Source organism: Hyposmocoma kahamanoa, unplaced genomic scaffold (assembly GCF_003589595.1).
Source record: "Hyposmocoma kahamanoa isolate Upper Pololo Valley unplaced genomic scaffold, ASM358959v1 102, whole genome shotgun sequence".
Taxonomy (NCBI): Eukaryota; Metazoa; Arthropoda; class Insecta; order Lepidoptera; family Cosmopterigidae; genus Hyposmocoma; species Hyposmocoma kahamanoa.
Genome location: NW_020653337.1, coordinates 7545075 through 7569800, shown reverse-complemented (window position 1 = coordinate 7569800; position 24726 = coordinate 7545075). Strand labels below are relative to the sequence as shown.

The 24726-nt window shown below is 35.7% G+C and overlaps 4 protein-coding genes across 4 annotated transcripts in view; 1 reads left to right on the top strand and 3 right to left on the bottom strand.

Moving 5' to 3' along the window:
• The window catches only part of LOC113236657 (mannose-P-dolichol utilization defect 1 protein homolog), a 3721-nt gene extending 1544 nt beyond the window's left edge, over window positions 1-2177 (bottom strand). Inside the window, exons 1-2 of the mRNA XM_026472820.1 lie at window positions 1985-2177; window positions 429-627 (exon numbers count right to left, since the gene is read on the bottom strand). Of these exons, the coding sequence (XP_026328605.1) occupies window positions 429-627; window positions 1985-2072 (287 nt within the window). The 5' untranslated portion in view covers window positions 2073-2177. The remainder of the gene's footprint in view (window positions 1-428; window positions 628-1984) is intronic.
• Window positions 2178-5511: 3334 nt separating this feature from the next.
• LOC113236590 (probable 28S ribosomal protein S25, mitochondrial) lies at window positions 5512-7210 on the top strand. The gene has a single exon (XM_026472733.1). The coding sequence runs from the start codon at window positions 5819-5821 to the stop codon at window positions 6320-6322; it is 504 nt and encodes a 167-aa protein (XP_026328518.1). The 5' UTR covers window positions 5512-5818; the 3' UTR covers window positions 6323-7210.
• A 252-nt stretch (window positions 7211-7462) lies between these two features.
• Window positions 7463-15162, bottom strand: LOC113236581 (ornithine carbamoyltransferase, mitochondrial-like). Its single transcript, XM_026472722.1, has 7 exons — window positions 14945-15162; window positions 14538-14667; window positions 13937-14085; window positions 12335-12488; window positions 10522-10647; window positions 8378-8554; window positions 7463-7955 (listed from the first exon to the last, which is right to left on the bottom strand). Exons 1-7 carry the CDS (start codon window positions 15013-15015, stop codon window positions 7782-7784), a joined length of 981 nt encoding a protein of 326 aa, XP_026328507.1. The 5' UTR covers window positions 15016-15162; the 3' UTR covers window positions 7463-7781.
• Window positions 15163-17881: 2719 nt separating this feature from the next.
• Window positions 17882-24366, bottom strand: LOC113236597 (UPF0430 protein CG31712). Its single transcript, XM_026472745.1, has 5 exons — window positions 23928-24366; window positions 23683-23842; window positions 23311-23511; window positions 22376-22459; window positions 17882-21609 (listed from the first exon to the last, which is right to left on the bottom strand). The coding sequence occupies exons 1-5, from the start codon at window positions 24080-24082 to the stop codon at window positions 21448-21450; spliced, it is 762 nt and encodes a 253-aa protein (XP_026328530.1). The 5' UTR covers window positions 24083-24366; the 3' UTR covers window positions 17882-21447.
• Between the last annotated feature and the right edge of the window lie 360 nt (window positions 24367-24726).

The following is a 24726-nucleotide window of genomic DNA, read 5'->3' as shown; positions in this document are numbered from 1 at the left end:
CAGAGAGATTTTTTCTAAAATATATACCCATGATACTGAACAATGTTTCCTTTTCACAGTAATTGTCCAATAAGCTGATTCGTTTTGTGTGAGATGGAGGAAAATGTTTTTATGAAATGTATATCATATTTTTTAACTCCTTTATATCTTCACCTTAGAGTGAAAACCTTTCTACATATTTTAACAAATTTTTGTTAAAGCAAAACTTTTAATTATATTTTATTACAGTAATGTAGCATCCAAGAGAGGTATAATTTAACTTATTTAAATGATAACTACAAACACGTGTTTACCATATTTTACAGCACAATTTTTGTTCTTCCTGAAAAAAATACATTCAAATCACATTTATGAGGTATTCATTCTAAGGTGACAAATATGCAGGTATTAAAAAAACAAAAATTATGAAGATTTTCAAAAACTTGTACCTAAAAGGAAACCCCATAACGTAGCTATATGCAAAGTTGGCTGTGATAGCAAACAATTCCAAATACACTCCATAGATGTTGATGCCCTCAGCACTTTTGCTGGAATGAATCTTCAAAATCTGGGGTACTTTTACCAGTATAGAACCAGCTATGATGCCAATTCCCAAACCTTTGCTGAGTGATGACTTGAAACATGGTCCTGGAAAATGTAATTAAATATATTAGGCATTTTAAATAAGCTTCTAAAAAAAAATAGTGTAGCTTCACATTTTAGAATTCAAAACACAGTGACTACTTTAACACAAAATTAATACACTAATTTGTTTGAATTATCAAGAAAACTCACTAATGCCTATAAATAACAGAAACAAAGTGTAGTTGCCTGATAATTGTTTGTATATTATTAATAAAAATGTATCCTGTTATATACAGAATACAGGAATCAGGGTGTTCACAGTACCATTTCTTGGCAACTATGCTAACCAACTTGAATTAGACAATTTTAATGTCCTAATGTAAATATTTGTATTTAGATTGACATGCCATCTACCCTAAGGCAATCATGTTAGCTATTGAATGTAGCATTTTCAACTGCAAATACAGACAAAATTATTAGTGCACAGAAAAATTTATTATTTGTAGTAGATGTTCATACAATTTTTGCTTCTACAACACGTAAGCAGAATTTTAGTTTTTGTTTTTTAACATCAAGTGACAGGATGAACAAGTAGTGCGCCTGATGGTAAGCTACACGCTTGTCCATAATAGTTCCAGTGCCACTCAGCTCTTAAATCACAAACGCCTGAGGGGCACTGCCACTACGCCCGTCACCCTGAGACATATGTTGACAAGTCCCATGGGCCTGTAAATTCACCAGCACCCTTACCCTTCAAAACCAGAACACAGTAATGCTGACATTACTGCTTGGCGGCAGAAATAGATAAGGTGGCAGTACTTCCCTGGATGAACTGTTTCACAAGGTGTTCTTCTGCTACTAAAATAGACACACTGTATATAGATCCACAGGCAAAATAGACACTTAGATGTCTGGCTGTGGACGCTAGCTTGTTACATCATAGCATAATATGCATTAAGATAGGATATAGCATTAAAACTAATAAAATAATGTAGTAAAAGGAGCTGGTGAAAACAAATCACAAAGTTTTTGTCTTATATACACCATGGTACATAAATAATTATCATGGCATACATTGGTGTTGTATTATAGGTATCATTATCAGTGCTGTGGTACTTTCAAGTACTTAAATCACATGCATGACTAATATATAACAATAATAATTTATTTTCAGACAAGAATCCCATTTTACAGACTTATAAAAAAATATGATATCATACAACAATAATGCTAATGAACTAGAATAAAATGTAAAAACTAAAATAAAATAATAAGACATCAACATTTATTAAATCCTAGGTAAGTTGAATTTGTAAGTGCACTAAAAAGTAAGAACGAGGATATTGTTCATATACCAAAATTTACCATAAAATTAATAAAAAAAATAATCAAAAAAAGAATAGAAATTTAAACCAATTACCGTCGAGAAAGTTCCATTTCGCGAAGTATTCGTTGTAACAATTTTCTGTAAGCACATGCAACAACAGACCCTTTACAAAGTCACCCATTGTTAGACAGTGATTCACGTACTTATCCTAAATGCATTTGGTTTGAATAAATTGATAATAGTAGCGTATCCGATTTATCGATCAACTTGGCTTCGTCGGTTCGCCGGCTAAGTCGTCCAAATGAAATTAATGTTAAGAAGACGACGTTGCGTTGACATTGCCCACAGATAACTGTAGACAAGTAGAACATTGCCGTTCAATGACCTTTTTCGTCCAGAATTTGTAAGTCAATGTCCAAAATAGTGTAATATTATGGCTTGGACACCTTTATATACCACTGTCATTGGTATAACAATTAACTTAGTGTAACATGAAAGTTAAAACAGTTCACTAAAAATAATTATGTGACATGGATCTCAAAGGAAACGTGAAGGATGAAATGAATGAGAGTTATTTGTAACCCTAAGTATTAGGCTTTATTTAGTTAAAAACTAGACATAGTTTGAGTGACATTAACGTATGATGTGTATTTCTTATAAATACACTATATGGCATTTATCACATTCTCCTCAGAGACGTTCTGCAGACGTAGTCATTCAGGTGAGCAGGGTGATGGCACTGCCTGCAGAACGTCGCAGCTGAGTGCTCTCCGGGGACGGTTCCGTCGGGTTTTCATTGGCACTAGGTTGTTCCTGAGCTTCTTCCCATTCCTCATCTTCGTCACCTATTTCCGGGAGTCTATTTCCACTGGCGGTTTGCCACTATCGCTTCTCTCCCATTAAGGACGCGGACACGTGAATGTTGCGGGTTCGCTTCAAGCAGATCTACTTCCTCCACAATGGGGTCGTACTTATTCTTTCTGTGGTGGTTCTTAAGCAATACTTGTCCAAGGTTAGTTAACCATGAAGGCAAAGATTGGCCACTCGCTGAACGCCTGGAATGGAAGAATATTCGGTCGTGGGGTGTACTATTTCTTTTTTTATTAATTGAAAAGCATTCACAGTCTCTAACGACATAGGAAATAATGATTCTTGTGCAACAAGAGAATGGATATTGTTTGAAAAATGAGGAATCCACTTCGAATAATGTGCAAATAGTCCTATAGCCCCTCTTAGAGAAGCAGTGCTTTCAGTAACGGGGAGCTCTAAAAGTGGGCGTAATAAATCAGGATCAGGCTTTATTATTCCGTCGTGACTATTATAGCCCAGTATATTATTGATTTGCTGTTTTGAGAATTCGCTTTTATCTAGATTCAGGGTCAAGTTATAGCGAGTGGCGATATCGAGGAAATGTTTTAAATTTTCGTTGTGATCTTCTTGGACACGTCTACATATTGTGATATCATCGACATATGCGTATATTCCCTGGGTTTTTTCTTAACTAGGATCGTGTTGATAGCTAGCTGGAACGCAGTAACTCCATTCGTTACTCCGAATAGGATTGTATAATAATATATAAAAATTGATACAAGTTGCCGTCTGCTTCGAAAGCAGTGTAAGGTTTCTCACGTTCTAGAATCGGTATCTGATGGTAGGCGCTGCGTAAGTCAATTTTGCTAAATACGAGTTTGCTACGACGTCCTCAATGCTGGGTAGGGGATACGCAGTTGGGTATATTTATTGACCGTCAGTGAGTAATCGATACACATCCTTTTTTTATGGTTCTCATTTTATGTAATTGGCACCTGAGCTCGCCAAGGTGATTGGCTGGGCTCGATAATATTATCTTCCAGGAGTGTCTTAATTTCCGCGCTAATAAATGCGGCATCATCTGATGAGTATTTCCTTGATTCAATAGCAATTGGTTTGCAGTCCGGCAAAAGATTCGGGAACAGACTCACTGGCTTTATATTAGCACGTGATAAGGAACATAGTTTCAGTGGGGCGCGCGGCCCTATGCAGTGCATTTCGAGTGCTTTATGTTTCTTCAAATTATCGTGCCCATTTATGACGTCAGCGAATAGACCTCGCATTACTAAAAAGTCGGCCGCAATACACTGTCCTTGCAGTTCGATACTTAACATACAAAGTCCATCAACAGTGGATACCATATGTGTCGTAGCCATAGTCACGTTCTGTTTACATGTGGTTTTGTGTAATTTGTAATTCTCAACAAGTCTACTGTTAATGAAGTTTGCTGACCATCATGTATCAATGAGCGCTGTATTAATTATAAATCGACAGTCGCCTTACTGAGATCACTGGTAGCCGCTATAATACAATGAGTTTGCCAAAGTATTCGAGCCAATTTCTGGGGTTTCATCGCTGCAAATTGCAAAAGCGCTCTGTTGCCGAGGTCTGCTCTTACATACTTTGGCAAAATTGCCCTTTTTGCCGCAAGTTAAGCAAGTTGCGTTGAAAGCCGAGCAAACACGACGCGAATGTCTTTTAGACCCGCAGAAATATCAGCTGTCGTTCGGCGAAGATATGTATGGGCCCTTGGTAATACTCGTTGTTAGTCTGCACCATTTCGAATGAGCGAGCCTGCCGGTGTGCATCATCTAGGCTTAAAGAAGTATTTTCCAGAAGTCTCTGGCGTATGGCCGCTGATGACAGACCTGCTACAAATGCGTCTCTCACATAATCACTCTCGTTTTGCTGAGCAGACACGGTTGTGAAAGAGCAGTCTTTTGCCAGTAATTTAAGCTCTTGAATGTACTTGTCAATCGTTTCGCCTGGTTGTTCTTATCTTTTAATGAGTTTGCACCGTGAATAAGCTTCATTTGGCGGTTTGATAATGAAAGAATCTAGTTTCGCAATTACATTATCGTATTCTTTCACGTCACATACTTAGCAGTAAATGTTTGGAGATAGATGGTTTACTAACAGTTGGTTATTCGTATCGTCGCTGCAAGCTTTGTCGACCGTCTGCACAGCCGAGAGAAAGGTTTAGAATATTTTCTTCCAGTGCATCCAGGTAATCGTATTGTCGATGTTTGAAGGCGGATCCGCGTCGAATCGCTCAGCACGTAAGTATTTATCCATTTATCTAAATAAATTGAAATGAATGAGAGTTATTTGTAATCAGAAATATTAGGTTTTTTTTGTTTAATTCTTCTTCTTCTTTTAAATGTTATGGCCCCATAAAATCTAGACATAATTTGACTGACATTAACCGCTACGTTAATGTCACTGTGTGTGTGCATCACTGTGGTTCATGCTAATCAATAAGTAGTCTGTGTCTAGCGTGAAACCTGTTAAGTAACTTCATAATTTTATATACCAAAATCATTGACTTACAAATAAATGGACGACGGGTCTAATACAAAAAGCACGAAAAAAATGTCCCAAGTCAACCTATTCGAAATTTAAATTGTAATGTCATCGCAGTATCGCGCTGTCAGTAGAACAAATGAAGACTAAAGCGGAGTGTCGCGCTCTGTATACGATTTTAGCGCCTTACAAGTGCGGACACTTTTTAGCGCGGACCCGACGTTCATATAATTGTAAGTCAATGACCAAAATAGTAGAAACATAAAACATATTTCATGTATGTATCTTGTACACGATCAAAAGCTCACCTTGAGGTTGAGGTGCCCTTTGACTTATCCATTGGAACCGCAAAACTTTATACAATAAAGTAAATTTTTTTCGGACGAAAATATAAACTGTCAAATTCTACGCCAGCCTGAGCCAAGAGCTTAGAGGATGGAAAAAAATAAAAGAAGCCAACCAAGAGCCAGACTGCTCTCGGACGGGAAGAGGTTATAAATTAAACATCAATCGCGTCGACAGAAAGAATTAAAGAAAATTATAACGGAGATTACATTAAAATATTTGTGACAAAATCTTACTGTTAAATACAAAATGCCGTTCATGAAAGGGAGAGCACCTATACGACGAACGCTCAATTATTTAAATGCAGGAAAACTAGTCCTGAAAGATAAAATTAAAATATTCTCAGTGGCGTACAACATTAATGGGCAAAACAATACTGGAGCAAAAGAGTTCGTTTTCTGGTATTTACCACAAATTCAGTACAAAAACCCAGATGTTCAAGTGGCAACGCTGAAGAACTTGACACCTTCTCCTTTTATAAAGTGTTACTTCGAAGATGGAAGGCAAATTTTGGTTGATATAGACAACAAGTCCAAAGAAGATATTTTGGAGCATTTGTTGCGTACAGTTGGTAAATCTAAGGAAGTTTTGGAAGCCGAGGCTATTATGGCTGAAAAGAAGGATAACCCAGCGAATTTCGGAGCAGGTTGTGAACGACCATGTATTTGTGAAGTGTATGGACAAGTGCCTTGTCCTGGTGTAGTGCCTTTGCCAAGGTTTATGAGAGGAAAATATAAGAATGCCGAAAGTTAGGATATTTATTTATTGAATGTAAATTGATTTTTATAGTTGTTAGTAATGTTCTACCTACTTCAGGTTAGAATATTCCACACATGTAACCAAATACTGTCATAACTAAAAAATTATGCAATTGAGAAAACACGATTTGAAAAAAAAAACAATCTTATTGTGAATAATGGGATTATTTTTAATTATCTATCAGCTATCCACTTATAAACAAGAATATAAATTTATTGGTTCCTGAACTTTCAAATTGTGTTTTCTCATTTCGATCATTTTTGAGTCACAACGGTATTTGATTTCATGTGCGATTTATTGTTGTAGATTGATTTTTTTAAGATGTCAGTAATGTTCAGGCCTAAGATCTAAAGCAAACAGCATTTTGATTGTAACATACACATTGATGATGAAATGATAATATCTACTAACACACCACTTATTCCCCGTTGTTAAACACATAGCTGTACAAGAATTGAAAATAAAAATAAAAAAAAAATAGTCTAGATTTGGAAAGTAATTTAAAAATGGAAAACTACATACTTTTTTTCAATTATTCCTATTAGAGATGGGGAAAAACAGCTTATTTTTATAAACGTTAAAATGTAGTTCTTTTCTTAAAAAGCATGCTTTTTAAATTGCCTTTTCCTTAAACGCTTGTTAGTTTGAAGCTTACAAAATTGTTTAGAAAACAACAAAAGTAGTATAGACATTTATGTTAAAAAAATCTTGCAACATTGTGTTGAAAAGCAAGACTAGACCACCAAAGGTTTTAAGATACAAGAGTCTGTTTCTTAGGAGCCTTATTTTAAAAAAAACATGCTCTTAGGAGCATTCTAACTTTAAATCCTAAGTATTCGTATTTGCTTTATTGACAATGACCGAAAACATGTTGGAAGAAGACTAGTAGTAAACAGTTAAAATAAACTTATTTTCAACTTCAACTTAAGTTTATATGTAAAACACGAGTTTTATTTTTATTTATAAAATTATTATAAATAAAAATACACATTGATAAATTATTTGTTTAGGAAACATAGATGACGGGACTTGAAACATAAGCACATTGTTAATGTTTACCCTTAAATTGAAAAGTGTGCATATGTGCTTTTTTGAAAAAGCAAACTTTTTAAAGTGCTTTTCGTTTAAATGCCCAGCTCTAATTGCCATGAACAAATTTGTATATAAATTAGTATTTATTAAAAAACTTAGAGGTCTCATCGCTTCATTGTCAATATTGTATTTGAGTACCTATGGTTAATTTTGCTGATTAACAGATTCCAATGTCATAAAATTTATTTGCACATTCAAATTAAATTACACAAATGTACAAGTACAATTAAAATGTATTTGTTAATTAAACAATATAACATAAACATTGTTACAAAATTCAAAACACTGACAGCATACTTTTAATTTATGTACATAATTAAATAATCATCTGTTAAAATTTTTCAGTCATTTCATTAATAATTTAAAAATTATATCCCAATATTACATTAGTCATCAAAGCGGCGGCAATGTACTGAAAGTTGTCAAATGCATTGTAAGTTCTTGCTTGATTATGATTCCATAAAGAGTCTTCAATTTCTGGTCCCCTTGGACAACAATGGAAGAAGATCCAGGGATTCTTGGCTTTTTCTAAATCCTGTAGTAAATTTTAAATACAAATCTATCTCAATGTAAATCCAAGCCTAACATGAACTTTTGGAAAATGCTATTTTTAATAATCTATATTTAAACAAATTAAGGATTATAATTGAATAACGTGTAGAATCTTGGTCACATGATTAACAAAAAAGGTATTTTTTCTGATAAGTCTGTACAGTTGTTATAATGACAATGATGGTTAAACATAGATATAGGTTTTTCCTATATCTATGTGGTTAACAGCTGACTAACATTAAACAATTATATTATAAACATACATATGTATGAAGAGAATGAAAACTAGAATTCAGTCCAGACCAATGTCCTGTGTGTATATATGGTTTTCATTGATTCACATCTCTAAATTGCCCTGGCAATTTTATTGTGAATTAATATTCTCTACTAAGTTGCCTAACTCACCATATATTTAATCTTAAAATGATGAAGTTTTTCTTTTTTCTTTGTGGTTGGACCAGCAATGATGACTTGACTACCTCTAATCACTTCTGCATTTTTTGTAGTAACTACCATTTTTGTATTAGTTTTTTCACATAGGTCTTCACTAATTTTGTAGAGGAGCGGTGTTATTGGCTGCAACTGTAAAGTTTTATGTTTGGATAATATGTTTTACAATTAACCAGATAACTTCTCATAGATATCAACACTAAGACAAAAGGCGATGTACGATGAGATTTGGTCCTAGTTATCAGTTTCGCTTCCATACTGGACGTGTGTTTTATATGGAGTATCGTCAGTACGCTTCAACGTAATAACTATTAAGTAAAGGCTGATTCATGTTACACCGTGCTGGGCAGTGGCGGTTTTGCAGTCTTGGCCGCCCTAGGCCCCAGTCAGGCCCAGGTCATGTAGTCAGTACTAGCATCCGTTCAGTAGTTTTTGAGTTTAACGCGATCAGACAGAAAGACAGACGTAGTGATTATACATTAGGTACATTAGAGATATATGTAACATATCCATATTTTATACATAAAACGTATGAAAGTGTTTTAGGAAGGTTATTGTTATACGATGCGGTGCAGTGAGCCTTTAGAATATTTAGGTACTTTTGCTTTATTTCTTGCTATCATCAGTGAATTTTTTGTCACGATTGGTCGCCCTAGGCCCGGGTCTACTGGGCCTTAGGGCAAATTCGCCACTGGTGTCGGGGCCGGCTCGACTAACAAGGACTCAGCCCAGTCAAACATGAATTAGTTTATGTACTTTGTATGCAAAAGCATAATATAGACTTGACCGTGTCACGGCCGGCGGCGCACGACGGGAGCACGGCCCGGCCCAGGCACGTGAAACGGCCATAATCTGTGCTTCTGTATCGACGGCGCACTATTCCGTCCATACGACTCTGGAGGTCTATTCCCGTTTCCGTCCTCGAAATAATTACTGTCAAATACGTAATACTCGACTAAATAAAAGAGGCATGATGCGCATGAATCATATTTGACACTTTCCTTTGATTTTGTCAAGTTGTGACGATGTGACCTCCGTACATCATTATCCCACCTTTTTATCGCCTTTTATCCGGTTCCTGGCCACTCGTTTTTAAATTTTGAATTGTTCTTTAATTCTTTTGCCTTGCCATTCTGATTTTGTCTCGTTCCATCGTCACCATTATTTCTTTCATTTCCTACTATATCTTTCTAATTTGTGATCGTCACTCCCTGCTTGCGCGTGTACGCATCTAATCGCGTAATTGCTATAAATCCGCTAGTATGAATTATATAAATGTTAATATGATGTGCAGGAAAGCGGCGTTTATAGGCGGAGTGACTTCACTGTACTCAACTCCGAGCTGGAGGCAGAAGAGTGGCAGACGGAAGAAAAGACATTAATTCTAGCGCGAGATAATTCTTAAAGATAAGGAGCCCATCGAATAAACGTGTACCTAATTATTTTCATTAAAAAAAATAAAAAGTAAAAATTTTAATAACTGTACCTACATCTAATTAGTTTATTTCGTAAAATGTGTGACCATAATGAAAGAAATATAGTAACCTGTACTTTTACGTGTCGTAAATAAAATTTACAATGTAAAGTAACAAACAAGTAAAGTAAATCAAGTTGGTATTGCTCCTAAAATATCCCGTCTTGTTAAGATCAAGTTCCTTCTAGCGTTAATTTTTAACTGCCTCCGTGGGCGAACGGTTACCATGCCGGACTGCCACGCAGAGGTCCCAGGTTCGATTCCCAGACCGGGAGAAATATTTGTATGACCTATATTTATTTCTCTCGTGAGTTTGGGTGTAATTTGTGGTTGTCTATGTGTGTGTCCATGGCACCCGCGACACAGGGTTTCCCTAGTGCGGGGCTAGGTTGAGTGTGTGCGTTATTATATGTTTTATTAAAATTAACATTTTCTTTCTGGAATTTATGAATATTTGTATAGTCTATTGTTGTAGGTAAAGTCTGCCATCGGAAATCACCGGTTAAATTCTGAATAAACGAGTGTCTTCTTTAACATTGACTTTGGCGGAATCATCGATAATCAATGAAGCTTTAGCACTTAAAAATAAATAAATTAAGTACATACTACATGAAAAGCTACATACATCACAAGAACATTTATAAATTAAATTTGCACCAAGCATAGGACATAACAGCAAATACGAATTCAAGACTTGATGTGGTGGACCTATGTAACCGACTTGCATATTTTTCATTGTACCGAATTCTTCCTGTAAATGAAAAAACGAAGCTGATCAACAAGAACACGGTAGGAATGACGTACATATTCGGAAAGACGGAGACAGAAAGTGAATGAAGGAGTCTAAATTATCTAGATGAACGGAGAAAGTTGGCATGTCATCCAATATTTTTTACTTAAAAAGTCGGTAAATCGGTTTCCATGTCGGCTAATGTTGCTCTGGAGACTGCGGGCCAGTGCCAACCGCATCATCCTGAACCGTACCAGGAGGTATGATCCTTTTTTGCTAACGAACAACATTATTTTAGTATATTTTTCAAATTTTTGTGTTGTTACTAACGTAGTCCCTAAGAAAATTGTTTTTACTTAATTAACAAATTTATGGACTGTTGCCTCAAGGCAACTTCAAAGTAATGATATAAAAATAAGTACCTATATAAATTAAACGCGTAAGATCCTATACAACCTCAAATGGCTTTGGTTGATTCCGCATAACAGTGAAAGTGTTGAATCAATCACTTTAGAAAAAATATACAGTAAAATTGACGATCTACACTGATTACTATACGGCGTGAAAACAGGAGTCCTAAAAATTTTCACAATAGAAAAAAAACACAAACTTACTTCGAAATTTTACAAGAAAACCGCTGTATTCAATGGGTACTTTGCATATACCAATGATTTTTTTAAATATCTACTAAACTAAATAGAGCACATATACTATACTATATACATTTTTGAAATGGCTTTAATTTCGTTAGTAAAAAATAAATTCGAAAAAAAAAATGAAATAAAGGCAGTGTCCCTACCGCTCGACCCAAGCAAAATAAACCGTATTAGTACGGGAAAATTCGAAGTATAGACTCTTAAGGCTTAGACTCCTCCGCTATACACTTGTACAGTCAAGAGCACATAACGCTTGCTACTTTTTACTGGATTTTTTTACTACATCGTCGTTATTGTAAGCGGCATAGAGTTGAATTTAAATCTTAACAGTCAAACTTGAAACTGGCTCCGTGGCCGAACGGTTACCATGATGGACTGCCACGTAGAGTTCCCAGGTTCGATTCCCAGGCCGCGAGAAATAGTTGCATGGCCTACATTTATTTCTCTCGTGTGTTTGGGTGTAATTTGTGGTTGTATGTGTGTCCATAGCACCACAGGGTTTTCCTAGTGCGGGGCTACGTGCGTTATTATTATTATATTATTATTTGATGTGCTCTTAACCCTGTATCAGAATTAAAAAGTTAGTACCGAGGGGAGGCCTCATTGAAAAGTATGAAGAAACCAAGTCCAGTTAAAAGCTATAAAAAAACACTTCACGCCCTTTTCCCATCAGGTTTGGCAATGACCTTACACTTGTTACGATCCCGACACAAATTTTTCGCCTCATCAACACGCATACATACAATACCTACATGCTTGACTATTTAACACCCTTGACATGACCTTTCTTTAGGACTTCCTCAATTCTTGGTAGGTTCGCGCTTGCCAGATTGGCCACTCACATCGCCTTTTAAATTGGTTCCTTAACCTTGGTTCATTCATCGCTACATGTCCGTACTTTATAGTGTTATTTATCTTACACACACACACACACACATATATGACGAATTTGTCTGTCTTATTCAGTTTAAATGTATTGTATGCAGTGCTTCATGTGAGCACAACATTAACATCAAAATAGTGATTTCAATATGCTGCTGTTTCATACTAACAAAGATCGCCATCACTGTTGCGAGCGACTGAATCGATGAGTGCGTGCGAGAGTGCATACACAGCACAGGTACCGTAGATTGCTCTGCGAATCGCTGAACATGCATATGAGTTGAAGTGCTCACAAATATGACGTCCGACATCAATGCGAACACCCTAGACGAAAATAAGGACAAAGTCAAATATTAATTTATTCCATTGGTAAAAATTTTATACTTGAAAATGTCATGACGTTTACAACATGTTGCAGTAGCTTACAAGCTACTACAACACGTTGCAAACGTCTTAGCTCGTTTACTATGAGAAGAACGAGCAAGAAACTCTAGGAATCGCATTTTTTAAATAAACTTAAATACTATGGAATACACTTTTAATCATAATTGTGTGGAATCTTGCATCTCATGTTGTCTTTCCATACACCTTTATCTATCACATATTCTATAATTTTGCAATATGTTATTTCAATTAAAATGCTTTTAATGTAAGTTTTAAACATAGGAAATGATAATATTAATACACCTGTGCTCCGGAATCTTATTGTAAAAACGTATACAGTTCCCCATACAAGAATCGTTTACTCTTAGTTAAACGAAATTGTGGTACCATGCGTTTGGATTTAGTTCTAAAGTTAATATTAGGGCGCTCCCTGATCGAGAACATTCGCCTGTAATGTAACATCCAAGTCTCGATTAGGCTGCGATTCCACCAGAGATGTGTGACGTAGCAAGGCGTGTGTGCGATTGCCTCTGAACGCCCGCGAGAGCCCGCGGGCATTCAAAGGCGAGTGTCTAAGGGTCGTATTCTAGAACTCTACTCAATGGTCAAGTTAGGATTTGAGTATGGTTAAAAGCACTTGATATCATACTCAAGTCCCTGCCATTAGGGACGTATTTCCAGTGCTTGTGTTGCCCGTGCAATCCTGACTTGAGCATTGAATAGAGTTCTAGAATACGACCCTCAGAGTGCGTGCGAGTGCGCCTTGCTACTTCGCACATCTCTGGTGAAATCGCAACCTAATCGAATCTTGTATTATACATTACAGGGGAATACTCGTCAGTGAAGGAGGCAGTATTGTAATGTAATGTTCGAAAACGAATCTTGAATGTTACATTACAGGCGTATGTTCGCGGTAAGGAAGCACCCTTCTGTGACTAACATCACCTACATTCGCGCCTAAAGTACCTACTTAAGTTTTATTTGTCAGTGGTATTGCATATGCTTTTGGTGAAATTGCAGGCACATGAGACTTGTCAACTTATGCCTCAAGATGACAGGCGCAGTGGCAGTGTCCCTCAGATCTTTGTGATTTAAAGGCCTGGACGGGCGTGACGCTAACAAAAGACTCAGGATTTGTTCGTCCTATAATGGTATCATAAAAAAAATCTTTCAGTTTTGTAACGCCTAGATATGAATCGAATAATATTAAAACTCGTATAAAAAATCAGTTCAAACGAAAATAAATCTTACATTAAAAAGTAGGTGCGTTAGTGCAGCAAACTACACACCACCACACACCAATTTCCGATTTAACGTAGAGCTACTAACCCTTTACTTCAACAAGAATTACATTGAAGAGTTTTTTTTGTAATTGAAAACGTACCCACCTGCCCGCGTAATCTTGATCCCAGACAATATTATCAACAACGTGCACATCGGAAGCCCCCAGGAACGTGGCCGCCTTCGATACTGCCATGCTAAGGAACGGCTTGTTTACTTCCTGCAGTATAGTCACTTTAGCTTTTGTCAATAAGTTCTATGTGGAAAGAATATAAATCATCATCAGCCACTACATTCTTCACTACTAAGTTGTGAATTGTTCTTTTAGCTCTACAACGTTGGTAGCCGTATAGCTACAATAAGGGCTTTGAATGTATTACCTTTACTAGGTCATGGTTCCATTTAATGGCGTTCTGCTCTTACGTCTTTGTTTGTCTTATCTTCAATCTACAATCTCTAGAACCTACTGTAGATCTGACTGCGCTCGAAAAGTCTGAATTTAATCGGTTCCAATAGCAAAATTCTAGTGTAAAAGTAAATTTATTAATTGTGCGTGTAAAATTTTCTTGTCTACTAGAAGATTGCGTCCGCTCGCTACATGAGACCGATTTCCCACATTTACGAATTGACAATGTTAGTATAGCTGGTATTATTTGCTGAAGTAAATTCTAATGCCAATTTGTTACTAAATTGATCATTCAAACTTACTAGTCTTTGACGATGTGTGTTGGGGTAATAGGATTTTAAAGTTATGGCACTGTTGAGGATTTCCATGATCATCTCTGATGTCCAAAATTTGAAGCATATCAAATGCTTTGGTGTGACGCCGACTGGAAATCTAAATGATATTGTGTTATTTGCAGATAACCGTGATATCTATGTAAGTACTTAGATTTAAGCTTTGTTTGCAGAAGTGTCTTTTTTCATGCCGTACCATTTCCCTTCAACCTTTCTCGTGAATTAAGTGAGCAGATACTCGATATAAACAACGATATTACTTACTCACAAGAAGCAAAAAGACGAATAAATAAATGATATAGGTGTATGTACCTACTAGACAATGTACAAAAGTATTGAGGAGCAAGGTTTTTTGGTAGAGCAAAAGTTATACTTACGAATAACTAGCACATCTTTTTTGAGCCGGTACTAACGGCAGGCTTGTCTTTAAAGTACGAAATAATATCATTATATTTGGATGTAGCTAAGTACGATTCCAAGAAAGTTATCTTTTTTGCCATTTACGCTCGGATTTGGTATAAAAATAGGTAAGTTACTGTAAAGAATACTTGTTACGACATAAATGACACATTAAACAGTACAAATTTAATAATATGGGGATAACTGAAATACCGTTAAACAGTAACAATTTTCTACAAAGCTGTCATCTTTCGTAACATTATTCCATAGTCTAAGCTTTGTCCTGACTCTGGATCTTGATGCAAAAAAACTCTATGTACAGTTTGCAACTGACCAGTTTCTTAATTAAAGTTCACATGTGAAAAAAAAAGCTAATGTAGGGAATAGTTTCGAATGACGACAACAAAGACTTAGGTACACATAGACATCGGTGGATGACGTTTTTTTCTTCCGTGAGGGTATCCCACATCTTGTTACGGGTGGGTACCCGTAACTGCGATGAACAACTTCTAATACGGGAGTAATAAAAGTTGTTCATCTCTTAATCAAATAACTTCATTGCTTCTCCTTTTAGCATAACTTTATTAATTTACTTTTAAAATAAACCTTACAAAAGAAGAATTTAGATACCATAGGGTTGCACTCCATTTGTCAGCACGCTTCCATACAAAACGTGTTTTATTTCCGCATTGATACAGCTTACTGCGTCTTTTCTTGACTTGTCGTAGCTTTTGTTCAGAATCTCTTTCTCTGCATTTAACAATTGTATGATGTTGGGGCGTTGATGGCCAATCCTTTTAATTAAGCCCGAGTTCCAGCTTTAGCTAGAATTGTTAGTACGATGTCTTTCACCGAACACCGACCACAATTTTCTAACATCGTCGTTCTTGAGCCAGTATTTCATATAGTTTCATAACTTCGATATGTGATTGCAACTTTACATACATTTAACTTAGGGGATTCTAATGAACTGCTGAGTTCACAGACTCCCTGGGGGACTCAACGGTGGCCACAGTTGTATCCACAGATATATATCGAACGATATTTTCGCGCGCGTATATACTAACTAGATACTAATATATAATGTAATGCGAGTAAAAAGTTGGGCGTCTTGTCAGCACGTATTCGTGTTTTGGTTTTAGAGACTCCCACACTTATGGGCGCCATACCGCACCATACACGTTAACACCTGCGCCATAATATTTTAATTGAATGTGTTTATTCGGAAGCCTGGATACGTAGACCGCTTCGCTAATCGATCGCATACTTATGCGCGCAAAAGTTACGATATACTGAGCCGTGTGGCCACAATACCGGCGATAGGTACTACATAGAAAACATCGTTTGGTATAGATTACACATGTGCGTCGATCGTAAAGTCTTCGTCGAGAGACTGCGGTTGAAAATGTTATTTTATTCAATCTTTCTATTAATTATCAACATTTTTTAAACTGCAACCTGTAGATTAGTAGGTATTATTCTACAGTGGTACATAAGATCATTGGCACTGTTGTTAAAAATAACCAACTTAAGGAATGTTCGAAAACAAACGTAACATAAAAATAAAAGCTCAATGTATGTCCTACATACACACAGATAGGAACAAATTTCAATTGTACAGAAAAATTGTATTGAATAAATAACAAAGTAGCTAATGGTTCATTAAAATAAAATTAACTTTTGCGTGGAAATACCGTCCTCGGTGGTGGGCGGAGCGCACATAGTACGGGCGCGCAGCTGACAAGTGGTGATCAAACTTTAATATACAAATTTCCCTCAACTGTAGTCTTGCAAAGTTGTAACTATTGTATTTGTGGAATCAATAATATCCATCCACTAGATCTGAATCTCTTTCCAGATTATATAACAAATATATTTTCGGCAGCCCTTTCCATTGAAAAAAAAAAACACTTATATAACAGCCATATAAAAAAGGTGCAAAAAAAAAAATACCGCAAATTATGGTTAAGGGCTCGTTAAAGACCTCCGCATTGCTGACAACATGTCCGTTGATAAAAGGATAGTGGACAGATTACGTATGTGAATCAAATAAAACAATTAACTTGTTTTGCACGATTTAATAAAACGAAAGGATGGAGTGGTTGCAATACGCATAGGTACTTAATTATTATATTACAAAAAAGCCTTAAATTTTTTGAACTTTTGGTATTGAAGTTCATTAAGATTATAATTTTTATGAAATACGATTATAATTTTCAGGAAATATGAGTGTTAAAAAAACAATTTTGTTTTCGATATATTTGAATTGGTAGTAAATTAAATAGGTTAGCTGTTTTTAATTTCTTAATAATTGAAAATTTATGCACTCGTTTAATGAAGTCAACGTCGGCGACACACATAAGATCTTGGGCGGGATGCGCTCTCAATACAATGTCTGCCAAATTCTTTCGATGTGAAGGGTTACACGCTAGTGCACAATAAATAACTAGGTACTCTACAAACGCGGCGATACGGTTTAATTTTGCACTAACAAACAATTTAAAAACATTTCCACATGCCTCCGGTTGAAGTTCGTCTATAAACATTAGCGATGGGCGATTGCAAATTATTTCAATATTCGACTCGTTAGTAATTACTAATCCTGTCATTCGAATGACAAATTAGTAACCTACTGATTTTCTGCCATGCTTACGATAAGAACACTTAAGTCTATACGTATTTCAAACTTATTTACTGTTAAAATTGTAAGCACGGCAGTTTTCGTATTCGAATGACTGGAATGATCATTCATGACTAATACATAGATTCCATAGAGCACAACGATACTCCCTGACATGTCGTCGCCTTACTTTCTCAAACAATATCCTAAAGCACAAAGTAACTAAAATGCAAAAAATGCATTGTATATACAAATTTTGCAGGTTGATTCACATCATATTTCCTTCATATTCACACACTGGCTTTTACCTATTCTTAAAGTAATGCATCCAAATTAACATCCTTGATAAAAAATTTAAAATAAATAGAAAGTTTAGTCATCTCCTGAATAATCACTTTTAATAAGATACGTGTTTGAGAAAATATGGCATCGATATGGTAAATACCGGGACAGGAATATTTTGATATGGACATGGTTCCGATTTAATAATCATTAGACTCGTGCACCCGAATCTAATGATTATTATACCCGAATGACAGGGGCATTCGGTACCGGTAATCATTCGACTCGGGTCGATTAACCGTGCTTGGATTCGCCTAAGCGAATGACTTACCCATTCCAATGTTTAGTATTAGTAATATTCAAACTCGTGTATCGCTACTAAACATGTGTTGTACAATTTTGACATTAGTATGTGTCGGTCGCTTGTCACCGACGAGTATCATGCCCTTTAAAGACTTGAACATATTTAATTTTATCTAAACAATTTTTTGTTCATCATGTATTTATTTATATTTTATGTTTGATTTTGTATATTTTTCATTAAGTATGTTAGATGTATACTTACAGAGTGATTTGTTGTTTTGCTTATATACTTACTAAAGACATGATACGGTCGGTAACATTGAAAAATCCGGGCATTATTTATGTCACCGAGCGGCTTTACAGTATTCACATAAAGCACATTTTACGCGATCTTTCGCGTGACCTAAATGCAATGTGTGAAAATATTATCTCGGAGAACAAACATCACAATGCTAAAAATAATTTTGTAACACAATCCACTCTATTTATATACATATATATTAACTCTTGTCCTTTGACTAAGCATAACAGTCGCAGAATGTGTTCTTATACGTTTTATTTTAACCCAACAAGTCAGGTTTTTATATTATGTTTTTCATTCATAGGGCGTCAATTAATCAAGCTGTCGCTTAAATCTAAACAGAAGTATATTTCGTAGTAACTAAATTATATTATGGCTGGTTTTAGAGTAGTGCTTAGGGCAGGGGTTCGCACGGATGTAGTACTTAAGACCCATGTTACATACTACTCTGAATCCAGCCTGTCCCCTAGGTAAATCCATATCCAGATGCTTTCGTATAACCTTAAAATATACAAACATTATATACAAAAAATCTTACACCTAAATGTACTGTAGACTCATCGAATTCCTAATTTTAATCTAAACAAACTGTCTGCAATGTTATTAAGGCTCGCAATCAATTTCTTATTTTTAACGCAGCAGGGCAACATTAAAGGGAAATGATTTATTATGTTGGCAGTATGTTCGTGATTGTTTTTACAAAAGTACAGACGGTAGTACATCAAGTTACACATTGATGGACATTGTCCCGTTGTACTGGAGGCGATATTCGAATAAAAGTGCATAAACTGGATGCGCTGTTGACTGCACATAATAATGTTTAAATTCGCTGAAATTACCCTTTCAACACGAATGTGCGTAACTTTCATCACTTACACGAAATGCTAATCAGCTATGTAAGCAACTTGTTTTCATCATAACTATTTACATACGTAATATCTTCCATGTTGTAAGGGCTAACATTGGGCATCATTGGTCTATCTGATTACAAAGGAAATATCATTAACAATTATCATGGTATTCATGCCCTTAAGAGAGTCGCTAAAGAGTAGAAAAAGCTTATAAGAGTCTATGCCACAAAGGTGGTTTTTCCACCGGCGAGGCGAGACGGGAATTGAAATCTCGCCGGGCTATTTCCACCAAACATTGCCATTAATAGCTCGCGCGAGCCATCGCGATCTCGCGCTGTGATTGTGAATAGTGAAGATTTAGTGCTGTTCAGTTCATCTAGCGATAAATACGCGGCTGAAGTAACATGTCACGTAAATTATTAAATATATTAACGGTAGAAAAATCGGATGGAACGATCTCTTTTTTAATTCTTAAATCGTACATACTCCACAATTTCGCGATTGATAGTAATAGCCATTGGGAGCACGCGCGTGACCATGTGGGCGAGCTCGCGCGATAATTTTTGTTTTCATTAGAGGATATAATACTCTTTAGGGCAGCAATATGGTCCAATATTACATCAATAAATATTTCAATTTTGCCTCGCCCATCTTCATCAATCCAGACCATTTTCACCGAAGATGGGCTAAGAGAATTGAAATTTTGTCATACAAATTTCAATCCTCGTCTCGCCTCGCCGCTGTTAAACTACCTTAATATTCTATGTAGACAGCAATTCGGTTAACAAATGTTTCAATTCTCACCTCCCTCATCCTCGTCAATTCTGACCATTTACATCGAAGATGCGCTAGAGAATTGAAAATTTGCCATCAAATCAATCAATCCTCGTTTCTCCTAGTCTCGTCTCGTCATGTCTCGCCGGTGGAAAAGCACCTTAAGACATGCGTCTGTGGTCCGAGCGGAAACGAAATGCGCGAAGTCATTTTCGCCCTTATTGAATACACATAAGCTTTATTTAACCAGTTCCGCGTCAGTCAGTATGGTAACTCCCTAAGTCACCCTGCCTACGTACTGCTTCAACGTTAATACAAAATCTAAAATGGCAACAGGCAGATGCTGTTGAATAACTTATAGCAGTATGCTTATTTTAAGTGGTCGGCAACCAGAGATACTATGTTAACTATACGTATTGCTATACAATAATCTAAAGACACTATCGCTATTTCAGTCACAGACAAGGCTTACTGTAACTATTTCATCTATGTATATTAATATTATTAAGAGGAAGGTTGTTTCGAGGCATTTCAGTATATATCTAACTTGGAAAATTCAATACTTTGCACTGTTGGATGGATAATAACTTACTTTGAAACACAGGTTATTATGTATTAAGGCTAACAACATGCAATGACTTTAAAAAAATGTTACTAAGAAAAATTGTCGCTTTAATGATTAACAATTTGTGGAACAATATATGTTTTAGAAATTTAGTGCAAATGTAGTTGTGAGCAGCATTTTTATTATAGATTGAATTATTACTACAATTTTTCACTGTCATTTCAACAAGTAAAATGTTCAACTCAAATTACATAGACCTGTGCTAAGTGACGTTATATGTATGTGGATACAATACAAAAATAAAATCAAAATGTCTGCCGCAACCAAAGTGACAATGTATAGATTTTGAAGTAAACGACTACAATCATCTTCATATTGGTACAAATGATTTTAACACTACATTTATTGCTTCACACAACATTAGCATTTTAACTTATGGGTTGAAGTTGTTTCCTTTCATGTATGAAATAGGTATTTGTAGTTTCATAAATTATTGACATAATAACGTGAAAATGTTTTACTTGTATTACATTACTAATTTTATTGCTTTCATTATTACGGAACCTCAGCCCAAATCTCATACTAAACACCTATAAGGTATATATAGGCATTATTGTAAAAAATTATAATTATATTAAATAGCAAAATCACAACAGACAATTTAAGAAATGAGGTGGTCCAAAAATAGCAATATTTTTACACGAAGATTAAAAATTGAGTGAAACCTAAACATGAACATTTTGAATGCACATAAATCTAAACTAAAATAAACAAAGTTATACTCATCAGAGAGGCTTGAGTGAAAATGATAACTTAGGTCTTGAGTTGTTTTTGCCTAAGATTTTCTTCTGTTCTTCTTTTAACCTTTTTTCCTGCTCTTTTTTGAGTTTTTGTCTTTCTTCATCCATTTTTCTTTGTTCTTCTATCATCGCCAACCTCTCCTCAGCCTATAAATGAGATGTTTAATATCAATAAAGTGACTTGCGGAGACATGGAGCTTAGCAATATGTCACTAACTACATTATGAAGATCACTATGATATCATTACATTTTATTTTAAATCTATTTTTTTTTGAGGCTTTAGCCACCTCAAAATATCAGATCACTATGAGACCAACAAAACACCAGTAAAGTATATTGACACTGGAAAGGTAAAACGCGTAAAATGTATTTGGAAAATATTATAGGAATGTGATTTAAAGCAATTTTTTTAAGAAAAAAAATCGTATTTCTAATTTTATTTAAATTTTTATTGAATTGATATTCAATTATTTTATGTGAAATTACTCCACTAGTTTGTTATAATTATTAATACAAGATCGCACACTCAGAAAAAATTCCTTTGATCCGGCCGGATGATTCGAACCGACGTTTTCTATATCAACTAAGCCACGGAACGATGCAGAGGACCTCACGAATTTTTGTATGAGCTTGTGTCGTATCTTTGTATTTGGTTTTTCAACGGCTTTTTAGCCGTAGCGCCATCTATGAGAAATTCCATGATATTTTGTCACTCAGTTAGATACCTTTACAGCTTCCAGACCCGGCGAGACAATTTATTCTAATTTTATTTGTTATGTGGAAAACGTAAAAAGGCAGGTTTTCCACATACCAAATAAAATTGCATGTCAGATGTTTTACCTTTCCATTGTCAATATAAAGTGACTAGTCTATGGATAGCAATGTGATTTTGGAAGAAATATAAATACTCACCAATTTGCGCTGAGCCTCTTCTATCTTTTTATTATTTTCAGCCATGATTTCCTCCAACTCTTTCCTTTTACGAGCTTCTTCCTCCTGTTTAAAAAAAATAATGTTAATACTGTTCTAAGCAAACGATAAGAGTCAACAACAAAATTGTGACAACATTATAATATTCCTAGGACTAGTTTGCTCTTATTACACAACTACAGTGAGCCGGTAAAGAGATACTTCCAAGTTGCACAAATGTAACATGAAGGTCTTTCAAATGAGTATAATATATAGTTGTTTTAAATATTATCCATCATGGTTCTCCTAAAGAAATATTAAATCTCCAACAGTATTTCCAAGTGCACAGTTGATTGATCATATGTATAGTCCAGTTGAAATAGAAAATTACTGCTATACAAAAAAATGTTCAAAAAATACCTTCATCATCACGACTGGATCCTCAAGCTGCATCTCCATAAAATTCTTACGGCTTCAGGCTCTTGATCAGTCTTCTGACCTGACTTATAGACTACGTGACTGCCAAGGACAGTCAAGTGAACAATTTTAAAATGCTAGTTGGTCGCCTTCAGGGCGGACTTACATAAGTTGGATCATGGCATACTGCCCGGCAGGTGCATGTGACGTGCAAAGTTACATAATGAAATGTAGAGTTAACTAAGAGATAGTCAGCTTTAAGAAGTAACAACAAAAAAGAATTTATGAAAAATTCTTGTAAGCACTCCAACTACACCTGACTGCACCTTTAACAGATATGATCGAAATAATATTTTTATTAGTGTCTCTCGTATATAATGTTGGTATACAAGATATTGAATTTACACATACTGTTGATTAGCTGCAAAAACAAAAACTGTTTTGCAGGGTGGTGTCATGTATAAAAGCAATAAGTAATGGATTGCTGTTACACATGACTGGCGGCCAGAAAGAACAGTTACCTGTCTTGCTTGCTCCTCTCTCCGTTGCTGCTCCCTCTGTCTCTCCAGCTCTTCCATCATTTCCTTTTCCATCTTCCTCTTGGCTTCTTCAACTCGCTTCGCAACCTCTTGCTCAATCTCATCCTTACGTTTTTCCAATTCCTCTTCCACTCGCTTCTTAACAAGCAACTCTATCCTTTTTGCTGCTTCTTCTTCAACAACCTACCAATGAGTAACATGTAATGTAAAGTGTTCTAGAGGTTTAGCTTTTATTATATATAGAATATTTTTCAAACAAACCAATATTTTGTGCTCTTTACGGATGCCATGGTCATGGCTGACTCCCTTTTGTTTATAGCAGTTCTTACATAGGTACTTAAGTCAAACAATTACCTTTTGTTCAGCCTCGCGTACTCTCCTCTGTCTTTCCATTTCTGCTAAACGGTCAACTTCGTCCATTTTACTACGTCCTTTGGACTTCTTTCTGTGACTCCTACTACCATCATAAGAGGCGTCACTACTACTAGAAGACGACACTGAATGGGAGCGTTTTCTGAGAAAAATACCACGACACGAATTCAGGTAAAGCATTTCTTACCACAGCAAATATTGTACAACAACAATGTTGTGAACTGTACCTGGATTTAGAACTGCGTTCCCTGGATTTTTCGGCATGTTTAGAACTCCTACTACGCGATGATGAACGATCCTTCGATCGGCTTTTTTTCCGTGAATGTTTGCTGCTTTTGTGATGTCGTCTAGGAGACTTACTCAGTGATCTAGAGCGACCCATCTTTAATTATCACTTATTCTAGGTAGAAAATACGTTTATGAACAAAATAATTCTATGTTCTGTTCACCAAGTTCATGACATGTTGATTTGACAGAGACGAGATGGGAGGGAGGGAGAGACAGAAAGCAAGATATCTTTATTTCATGGCTTGGCGACAGAGCTATTAAGACACGTACGCTATATACCACACACACTGGAGAACATAATAGCACACGTAAATTGCATTGAGTAGAGTTCTGGAATACGACCCCATATGAACTAAATTATTTTTACAAAAATGTTTAACTGGAAGTGAGAAGGTATTAACAATATTTCTGAAAATAAGTATGTCGGTAATACTATAGAACGTAGGTATGTGTATCCGCACATGAGCCGTATTGTTCTGTTGTACAATATTTCTGCAACTAACTTCAGGTTGAATATTCCAGTTTTAGCGGGAAAAAATTAAACTCCAGGAAAGTAGAACGACAGCATAGCGCCACACAAAAAATGCATACGTAAAGTTGTCTTCGTCTGTTTTAACGAATACTTTACAAATGTGACCCGCTACCGTTTGTTAAATTAAACCAAGGCCAACATGATCAAAAATTCAACAGTTTTATTTGTCAACGATGACTATTATTTTTGGGTTTTTAATATATCAT

Coding starts and splice junctions, on each gene's coding strand:
- LOC113236597 (XM_026472745.1), bottom strand. CDS start 24,082: ATGGGTCGCTCTAGATCACTGAGTAAGTCTCCTAGACGACATCACAAA. Junction 23,843..23,927: donor GAACGCAGTTCTAAATCCAG/GTACAGTTCACA, acceptor TATTTTTCTCAG/AAAACGCTCCCATTCAGTGT. Junction 23,512..23,682: donor TACGCGAGGCTGAACAAAAG/GTAATTGTTTGA, acceptor ACTCATTGGTAG/GTTGTTGAAGAAGAAGCAGC.
- LOC113236581 (XM_026472722.1), bottom strand. CDS start 15,015: ATGATATTATTTCGTACTTTAAAGACAAGCCTGCCGTTAGTACCGGCT. Junction 14,668..14,944: donor AAAAGATGTGCTAGTTATTC/GTAAGTATAACT, acceptor AATATCATTTAG/ATTTCCAGTCGGCGTCACAC. Junction 14,086..14,537: donor ACACACATCGTCAAAGACTA/GTAAGTTTGAAT, acceptor CTTTCCACATAG/AACTTATTGACAAAAGCTAA.
- LOC113236590 (XM_026472733.1), top strand. CDS start 5,819: ATGCCGTTCATGAAAGGGAGAGCACCTATACGACGAACGCTCAATTAT.